The 10384-nt window shown below is 36.6% G+C and overlaps 1 protein-coding gene across 1 annotated transcript; it reads left to right on the top strand.

Moving 5' to 3' along the window:
* The first annotated feature begins 1029 nt into the window (after positions 1-1029).
* Positions 1030-9924, top strand: si:dkey-30c15.13 (uncharacterized protein LOC558731 homolog). Its single transcript, XM_051656241.1, has 7 exons — positions 1030-1139; positions 1399-1563; positions 7515-7625; positions 7959-8015; positions 8749-8856; positions 8964-9110; positions 9823-9924. The coding sequence occupies exons 1-7, from the start codon at positions 1122-1124 to the stop codon at positions 9874-9876; spliced, it is 660 nt and encodes a 219-aa protein (XP_051512201.1). The 5' UTR covers positions 1030-1121; the 3' UTR covers positions 9877-9924.
* Positions 9925-10384: the final 460 nt, after the last annotated feature.

Here is a 10384-nt window from a genome sequence, read left to right as displayed (position 1 = left end):
AGAGTTTTTTGTTGATAAATATGTAACCCTTTTTTTAAAATAAAAACATAACCCCTTTTCCTCCCAATTTGGAATGCCCAATTCCCACTACTTAGTAGGTCCTCGTGGTGGCGCAGTTACTCACCTCAATCCGGGTTGTGGAGGACAAGTCTCAGCTGCCTCCGCTTCTGAGACCGTCAATCCGTGCATCTTATCACGTGGCTCGTTGTGCATGACACCGCAGAGACTCACAGCATGTGGAGGCTCATGCTACTCCGAGATCCACGCACAACTCACCACGCGCCCCATTGAGAGCGAGAGCCACTAATCATGACCATGAGGAGGTTACCCCATGTGACTCTACCCTCCCTAGCAACCGGGCCAGTTTGGTTGCTTAGGAGACCTGACTGGAGTCACTCAGCACGCACTGGATTCGAACTCGCGACTCCAGGGGTGATAGTCAGCGTCAATACTCGCTGAGCTACCCAGACCCCCCTATAAATATGTAAACCTTTTTAAGACTATAATTTTTTGGTAACTCTTTACAATAAGTTTGTATTCGTACCTTTATTTATCATGAGCTAACATGAACAATACTTTGACAGCACTTATTAATCTTGGTTATTGTTCATTTCTACATATACTAAAGCATTTTTTAAGTGAAAAGTTGTAAACGTATACATTAATGCATTATGATCTAACAATGACGATTGTGTTGTTAGAAATTAACATTAACCAAGATTAATAAACACTGTAAAAATGTGTTGTTCATTGTTAGTTCAAATTACTTAATTCATTTACTAATGTTAACAAATGCAACCTTATTGTAAAGTGTTTTTGTTTATTTTTATATTTTTTTTATGAAATTAGCCTCACACTATAAACACAGTATCACATATGCAGCCTGAGATTTATGACAACTAATATGAAACTTTAACCTAAAACAACCTTTGACCAGATCCTGACCAATCACAGGTCAGGACACTCCCTATTGGGTGGACCTTGAAGAAGTAGTTACCAGATGAACTTTGACCCTGTCTTTCAGGAAGACAGATTCTTTGTGTTGAAGTTAATCTATATATTTGAATGTTTGTTGACACTTTTGTTGGTTTGGACTGATTCAGAACGGTGTTTCACATCTGATGCCAGGGTTTCCAGAGGTAAGTTACATGTCACTGTATGTGGGAGGACTGAATGTTTATTGTAGTCACTATAAAATTGTTTAAAAATGTTGGTGATCCACCATGACTCGAAACGCTATCTGTACTGACCCTTGCAAACGTGTTGACCACCAGTTAGATTAACCACAGATGAACAGCACAGCATCACATCAGTTTAGCAATTTCAGCATATTTAACCAATCCATTTGTTGCCATGGTTACTGGTGATGTCACCATTGCATCTTCTCTTTTTGCCCAGATGACTCAGAACATGTTTCAGGAGGGGTTGTATCAGGTGTTTTTTAAGGAACGCCCTTTGCCCCGCCCAGTTCCAGCTGCTGCCTCCACCCCTCCAGAGCTAAAGGAAGCCAGATTGGTCCGCTGGTTCGGAACAGTCATCAACACTCGTCTTCTTCTGTTTGGGGTAAAACAGATAACAGCTGCTAACCCTATAGGATTGTGAGCGTTTACATGCACGATCTTACACCGACTACACTTAATAAGCTGACAACGTGTAAGACATTTAGACATTTAAAGAAATGTTTCAGTTTCAATACAAGTTAAGCCCAATCGACAGCAAGGGTGTAGATTTGGCTTGAATATAGGGGGGTTACAGTATGACGAATTTACATGTTTCCGTTGATCATGGTATAAATATTGGAGGGGTTGTACTTGCTTGTTTTGATTATTGGGGGGGGGTTATCAACCTTCAAACCCCCCACCCCACCCCCCATCCCCCCTGGAATCTACGCCCTTGTTTACAGCTCAAATAACACTAAAAGATTTAATTAATGCAAGTGCTTTTATAAAATTAAAAGCTGCACATTTCTGCCTTTAAATCCTCCAAAAATTGGCCCCATTCACTTCCATTGTAAGTGCTTCACTGGAACTTGATTTTTGGTTTTATATTATTAAATGTTTTTTTTGTTTTTTTTTATCTCCTTTTCTCCCAATTTGTCATGCCCAATTCCCACTACTTAGTCGGTCCTCGTGGTGGCGTAGTGACTCACCTCAATCCGGGTGGTGGAGGACAAGTCTCAGTTGCCTCCATTTCTGAGACCGTCAATCCGTGCATCTTATCACGTGACTCATTGTGTATGACACCGCGGAGACTCACAGCATGTGGAGGCTCATGCTACTCTCCGCGATCCACGCACAACTTACCACACGCCCCATTGAGAGCGAGAACCACTAATCGCAACCACGAGGAGGTTACCCCATGTGACTCTACCCTCCCTAGCAACCGGGCCAATTTGGTTGCTTAGGAGACCTGGCTGGAGTCATTCAGCACACCCTGGATTCGAACTCGCGACTCCAGGGGTGGTAGTCAGCATCAATACTCGCTGAGCTACCGAGACCCCAGATTTTTGCTTTTTTTAAAGAAAACGAGGGACGAGACGAAGTTAATTTTTGTGGTATTCAACATCATGCCACATATGCTGTCGATTGAGCTTAACTTGTATTGAACCTGGAATATTCCTTTAATCACGTGCAGGATATGTATTATAGCTATCAGCAACTACATTTTCACTAGTTTAAACGCTAATACTTGATATCAGTTATGGAATTACTTCTAGTCAAAATGCTATTTAAAAAAAAAAATAATTGTAATGTATAATTTGTTGACATTAATTACACATGAAACTTATGATACATTTTAGTGCCACCCAAAAAAGAAAAAAAGATAGAGAAATAACCAGAGATCATAAAGTTGTCAGTATTGTTTCTCTAGTATTTATAAAGTTGTACAAGGACGACCAAATTCTATCAATTCATCTTGCTTATTGGAAAGTTCATAGGTTAACTTTTCAAGAGGAAGAAAACTTAGTATCGGCTGAAGCCACATTTCAAGAGTTGCAACACCTACAGATTTCCACAGAAGGATACATTTTCTTGCATAATAAGAAATAACATTCATTACATCATCTTTCTGTTTATCCAAACTTAAATCATGTGTTAAAATTAACAAGTATATACAGGGCGTCATTTAAAAAATTATCCCCAATATTGATTCAGCAACCTTATGTATGCTTTTACAAAATGTTATTATTTCTTTACAAGACCAGAAAACATGCACAAAAGTACCAAGTTCTGGTACTTCATACATAGTTCTGAAATATTTGTATTAATCTTATGCATTTTACTCTGAGTTAAATAATATTTAATAATAAACTTGTAGTTTGCTTTCTTTACATTTACGGGCATTTTAGAAGAGAAAACGGTCACACTTTATATTAGGTGGCCTTAACTACTATGTACTAACATTAAATACATACAAGACTATGTATTTACTGTGAAACTACATGTTGTTCTGTAAAATGCCCACAGTTGCTGCTACTGAGGTTGAGGTACGGGTAGGTTTAGGAGTAAGGGTGGGTTAGGGTTAGGGGTTAGAGTTAGGTTTTGGGGTAAGGGTTAGGGTTAGGGGTAAAGTTAACAGTGTAACTAAAAATGTAATTAAATGCAAGTACTTTAAATGTAATTACAATGCAACAATATGTATGTACATAATAAGTACATTGTATCAAATGGTTAAGTACATAGTAGTTAAGGCCACCTAATATAAAGTGGGTCCAAAACAACTGTTTTTTTACAAACTTTAACTAAGTGTTTGTCACTAATAGATATAGATAACTCATTTTTCCATACTGTTTTTAAGGGGATTAAGGCATGTGTTGTATGCGATGATATGCATTTATATATTTTCGAAATAATACCTTTTGTTGATGAAGAATTTATAATAAGATCCACAAATCAAATTTTTCCCATAGAGATAAGAGAAGAGAGTATGTGTCGAAGTTGCAGATATTAAAAAAATTAAATAAATCTGATTTAACAAACCAAAATTCCGTTTGTAATTCTTTACAGGATTTCATGGTCTTAGTATTCTTATGTAATAAGTTCAGAAAATATTTAATACCTTCTGTTTGCCATTTCTGAAAATCATTTTCACATAAGGCCTTATAAAAAATAAAGGGGTCTGAGAAAGAAGCCCCATAAATATTTTACAATCTCTCCACACCAAGAGGGTATTATTTATGGGAGATGATTTAGAAAAAGGAATAAGTTTGGTTAAAGCTTTTAAATTCTCCAAGAAAATTAAGGAACGTAAATAGTAGCTCAGTGGTAAAAGACGCTGGCTATCACCCCTGGAGTTCGCTAGCTCGCTAGTTCAAATCCCAGGGTGTGCTGAGTGACTCCAGCCAGGTCTCCTAAGCAGCCAAATTGGCCTGGTTGCTAGGGAGGGTAGAGTCAGATGGGGTAACCTCCTCGTGGTCGTTATAATGGGGTTCGTTCTCGGTGGGGCGCGTGGTGAGTTGTACGTGGATGCCGCGGTGGATGCCGTGAATCCTCCACACATACTATGTCTCCGTGGCAATGCACTCAACAAGCCATGTGATAAGATGCGCAGGTTGACGGTCTCAGACGCGGAGGCAACTGGGATTCGTCCTCCACCACCCGGACTGAGGCGAATTACTACACCACCATGAGGACTTAAAAGCACATTGGGAATTGGGCATTCCAAATTGGGAGAAAAAAATAAAATAATAATTATGTTTGCACCAGTAAAAATGTTCATTTATCATGAACTGATATAATAACTCACGGAAATAGCCATATCAAAAATTGAATTTAATCTGGTATGATTTCACAATGATCGGTCATTCGCTCCTATTCAAAATGCAATTACACAGATATCCATAATTCATTTCTTACTAGTTTTAGTATTTTCATTTTACATATCAGCAATGCACTTCTAACTAGTAAAAATTATTATTTTTGACGTCAGTAATTATGTTGTAACTAGTATGATTAACTAGTGAAAATGCACATTTTTCTATCTAGAAATGTATTTCCAACATTTTTTAGAAATGCACGATTTATCGGCGGCCATATCGGTATCGGCCGATAAATTTGTATTTGTCAAGTTATCGTAATCGCATGACATGAAATGTCAGATCCCAGCAGACTTTGCTTTAGAAGATCCTTCTGGATATGAGACCCTATTTTAATTATTAATGACACATGCATTTTGTTTTTTTATTCTTTATGTATGTCAAGTCATGTTGTTCATGTTTAAAATGAGTTTGAGTCTTTTTTGCATTGTTTATTGAAGCCTTTTGACTGGTTTGGAGTGTGTGTAATGCACTTTACTTATTAAAGTAGCTCACTCACATAATTAATAATAAATCACAGTCAATAGAGTCCATTTTTAAAAGTAAGTTGTCATATCTGAATGTAAAATGTATTTATTTAACTGGTTCAAAGTAGGCTACATTTAGTGAATGATTATGGGAAAACAAAGTTTTAGATGTTTTCTTAAAGTTTCCTTGTGTTCTGCAATTGAAGTTATTTGCAGTTAATATAAATTTGCAGTTAATATAAAAGCGGTTATCCACGGTACATGTTTGTTTACATTTGTAACGCTCTGGGGTGGCATTTTAAGGTGAGCCTTTTGTTTTTGTTTTTAATCAGGCACACAGAATGTAGATTTATATCCAGAGTCATATTTATCAGCAAATATATCGGTTATTGGCCTCCTGATAGAATGAATTGTCGGTATCGGCCACAATATCCATATTGCTGCATCCCTATAGATTTTGTATTTCAGATATTAAAAAATTAATTATGGATATCTGCTATTGCGTTTTGAATAGGAGTGACTTGCAGATAATTGTGAAATTCTACTAGTTGAAATTCCATATTCAACATCAAGAATTAATATTATTACTAGTGTAAACCTAATTACTAAGATCAAAAATAAGTACTACACTGTAAATACTAACAGTAATCTCAAATTATAAAAAAAAGTAGTTTACTCAATTAAAACTGTAAGAATAGTACAATTTAAGATTAAGTTACCGTTACTTTTTAAATAGTCATCATTAATAAAAACATTGAAGTGGTCCTAATTAAACATGACTTGAAATGTCACATTTTGGAATCGTAACTCAAATCAAAGTTCTTTCAACTTTGGCTTCGAGTAATACTAACTCAAAATTTTCAAGTACAAAATTGTGGCTGTGTGGAATACCCATCAACCCTTGCGCTTGAATAAATTATGTTTGTTTGGTCAAAACAAGGGCACTTATGTAGTAAAATAATAGTTTAATAATGTATGTAATAATGTACAATGAACTATTGTTGTTGTTTTGTTGTAGCTGGTTGATAATTGAGATTTTTGTGAAGTCACCATGAGGGTGATTAATGTCACCTCTGTTGGAGAATGTTAAGTAATACTTCTTTACTCCATTGTACTTTGCATAAAGTGAGTAAATGTGAGTAGAGTCCAGTGTCCCATATTTACATTTATGCATTTGGCAGACACTTTTATCCAAAGCGACTTACAGTGCACTTATTACAGGGACAATCCCCTGGAGCAACCTGGAGTTAAGTGCCTTGCTCAAGGACACAATGGTGATGGCTGTGGGGATTGAACCAGCAACCTTCTGATTACCAGTTATGTGCTTCAGTCCACTACGCCACCACCACTCCATATGTCTAACCTAGAGTCTAGTCAATTTCCCTTATATTCTATAAGACATGTTATATCCCAATTTAAATAATTCAATCAAAACAACAATCTTGTGGCAGGGCGGAGGGCGGGGCCGGGTCGTGATTCTGCACACCCGTCTCCTAATCAGCCTGATTAGCCCGAGAGGGATAAAGGCCGACTGGAGACGGCAGTGCGACAGAGAGAGAGTTACGGACAGCTGTCCGACACCTGTGTGTGTTTGTGTTTTTTGGTTTAAGTTTATTATTAAATTATTATTTATATTGTTAAGCCGGTTCTCGCCGCCTCCTTTCCATTGATGTATTACAAATCCTTTAATCATAGATGAGTTAAGATCACTTGTAACTAGTTAACATTACTTTAAAAATTAAGTTCGGTTTACTTAAGTCAAATAAGTATGTTTACTTAGAAAAAGCATGCAAACTGATTGCCTTGAAAAATCTAAGTAAGGTCAACTAATGAGATTTTACAGTGTATAGTTATTTCATTGCTGATATCAAGAATTAGCATTTCAACTAGTATAAATTGATTTGTTGATATCTATAATTCATATCCTGCACATGATGAAATGTCAAAAGGGTTTGCAATAATAACAGGCAAACGCTATAAACGGTTTTCCTTTATCGGGGTTAATTTGCATTACATGTAAACACCTTTACCAGCATTCTTACCGGCTTGTCCAATGTGCGCAAGTGTTGTGTGCATAACTATTTACGTAAAATATTAGTTTTGGTAGTTAGTCAGCAGATTAGTATGCATGTAAACGTGCTCTTTACTCTTAATGAGATATGTTTGCAGTGACATTGTAATAATTATTTGGGGGGTTTTTCCCTCTCCCTGTGTCTCTTTCTCTCTCTCAGGTTGTTCAGATTTTCAGTGCTGTCTCCTGTATTCTCTGCACCATTTCTTACACTTGTTTGAGTTTCGGCTGTTCTGTATCTATGTCGACTCCAGTATGGTGTGGCTTGTTGGTAAATTCTCCAATCACATTTCTGGTTCCCAAATTTGTTTTGTGACTGCTAAAAACAGCCAAAAAGTCACACAATATCTGCGTCTTCAAAACTCCACAGATTTCTGTAGAACTGGAACATGCAATTCACTTTTATAATGCTTTCGGCTACCAATAATTAGCCTCAAAATTCTGCTCAAATCAGTGCAGAAAATGTGTGAAAGTCTGAATTCTGTATGGGCCCTTTCAGTGACATTCAACAACTGAGTTAATAATTAGTTGTGTATCAATCCAAATGTACCAACAACATTCCACAGTGTCTCAATATCTGTGAATTTGTTTGTGTGTGTCTCAGTATGTCATCACGGGGTCACTGACAATAGATGTCCAGAGGAAACCAAAAAAAATCAAAGTGAGTTTTTCTACATTTTATGTTTGTTAAAGGGATAGTGCACCCAAAAATGAAAATTCTCTCATTATTTACTCACCCTCATCATACCCCAGGTGTGTATGACTTTCTTTCTTCAGCAGAACACATGTGAAGAAAAACAGAAAAATATCTCAGCTCAGTAGGTCCTTAAAATGCAAGTGGATGGTGATCAGACTTTTGAAACTCCAAAAATCACAGACAGTCTGCATAAACGTCATCCATACGACTCCAGCAGTTAAAATAATGTCTTCTAAAGTGAAACGATCACTTTTGGTGTGAAAAAGATCAATATTTAAGTACTTTTTAACTATAAATCGTCGCTTCATGTCTTTATATAAAGTATTTAAATATTGATCTTTTTTGCACCAAAAGTGATCATATCGCTTTAGAAGACATTAATTTAACCACTGGAGTCGTATGGATGATGTTTATGCTGACTGTCTGAGATTTTTGGAGCTTCAAATGTCTGATCACCATCCACTTGCATTTTAAGGACCTTCTGAGCTGGGATATTTGACTATTTTTCTTCACATGTGTTCTGCTGAAGAAAGAAAGTCATACACACCTGAGATATCATGAGGGTGAGTAAATAATGAGAGAATTTTCATTTTTGGGTGAACTATCCCTTTAAGATTCTATATTATGCATTTATGTGCAAATTGACAAAATATAATGGGTCCAGTACTTGTTTGATTAAGGTGAGATCTGTGCTCAGGTCATCACTCTGATGGGTCTGATCATCGTCAGCTTGCTTTTTGCAGTCTGTTCTTTCATCACCTTCATACTGAAGTCCACAGCACTAGGAAAAATCACCACTCAGCAGGTGTGTGTATAGTTTAGCAGTGCAGTAATGAAGACAACATCACAGATGATTCAACACTGTTTCTGTGTGAGTGTGCGTATCTAAGTCGATCTCTGTCTCTGTCTTAGCGCATCGGTGTGTATGTGGTCAAGGGCAGCTGTATACTGTTCATTCTCCAGTGTATGGTCGCAGCCATGTACATACTTTTTCTTACTTGGAGAGGTCTGAGAAGCTACAGTGCCCCCTACAGACAAGACTACAGCAGAGTAATGCAGGTACAACATACTGTGCCTTTATGGATACACCGTCATGCTCCTCTAGGAAACATATATCTATAAATGTGCTTAAAGGAATCTTCCGGGTTCAATACAAGTTAAGCTGAATCGACAGCATTTGTGTCATATTGCTGATTACCACAAAAATAATTTTTGACTCATCCCTCCTTTTCTTAAAAAAAAAAAAAAAAAGCAAAAATGGAGGTTACAGTGAGGCACTTACAATGGAAGTGAATGGGGAGAATTTTTGGAGGGTTTAAAGGCAGAAATGTGAAGCTTATTATTTTATAAAAGCACTTACATTAATTCTTCTGTTTAAACTGGTGTATTATTTGAGCTGTTATGATGTCTAAATCGACGATTATAGGGTTTACGGCATTATGTTGTGACGTCATCATGGCAACGAAGTTGTAAAATTGGCTATAACTTTTCACAGACAAGGTTAGCGAGTGATTTTATCCCACTAAAATCATGTTTACATGCATATCCTTTATGTCTTGTGTCTATACTTTTGAAACAGTGTGTATTTTAACGTTTACGGATTGCCCCCAATTCACTTCCATTATAAGTGCCTCACTGGAACCCTGATTTTTGCTAAATTCGAAATAATTTTTTGGTGGTAATCTAAATTATGCCACAAATGCTGTTGATTGAGCTGAACTTGTGTTGAGCCCGGAATATTCCTTTAATATTTAATCTCTTTGTGTTTTAGGAGCCAGATGAACATGCAGATCCACTGCTGGACAATGAACATTTCAGCCTTTGAAAAATGAAACCAAAGGAAACTAATGGAAACACTTCATCCTAATTTATGGCTTGTTTTGTTTGGGAGTCATCTTGAAAAATGAAAAGTTCATTGTTTAGCATTTGCAACCAGGTTTATTACTATAAGATGTAATGCGTAACATAGTTTGTTTATAAACTGCACATACTGTATGTTTTGGACAGTTTTAAAGCATTTATTCTGTACATCCTTATGCATAGAGTTTATGAGGGTCAAATGGATCCCATGAGTGATTTTCTATATTTATTTACAATTAAATGTGATTTTATTCTGAAGGTGAGTGTAATTTACCATTGCTGAAAGTGATAGATAACAGAGTATGAAACGAGGCTGTTGAATCTGTGTCATATAAACATAGCTGTGCAATTCAAAACATGGATTACAAATCTTCATGGAAAAGTTGAATGTGGAAGGTATGTTTATATTTAATGACAGCATTTACTCTATTAATACATCCATTATTTATGCATCGTCATACTGTGCGTACATG

Source organism: Myxocyprinus asiaticus, chromosome 26 (assembly GCF_019703515.2).
Source record: "Myxocyprinus asiaticus isolate MX2 ecotype Aquarium Trade chromosome 26, UBuf_Myxa_2, whole genome shotgun sequence".
Classification (NCBI taxonomy): Eukaryota; Metazoa; Chordata; class Actinopteri; order Cypriniformes; family Catostomidae; genus Myxocyprinus; species Myxocyprinus asiaticus.
The sequence above is the reverse complement of the archived record's forward strand: the minus strand, read 5'-3'. Positions and strand labels throughout refer to the sequence as shown.

What these genes read in the sequence shown, in the direction of transcription:
- si:dkey-30c15.13 (XM_051656241.1), top strand. An exon ending in GAAAAATCACCACTCAGCAG is followed by an intron (nt 8,857 to 8,963) that starts GTGTGTGTATAG and finishes TCTCTGTCTTAG; the next exon opens with CGCATCGGTGTGTATGTGGT. An exon ending in ACTACAGCAGAGTAATGCAG is followed by an intron (nt 9,111 to 9,822) that starts GTACAACATACT and finishes TTTGTGTTTTAG; the next exon opens with GAGCCAGATGAACATGCAGA.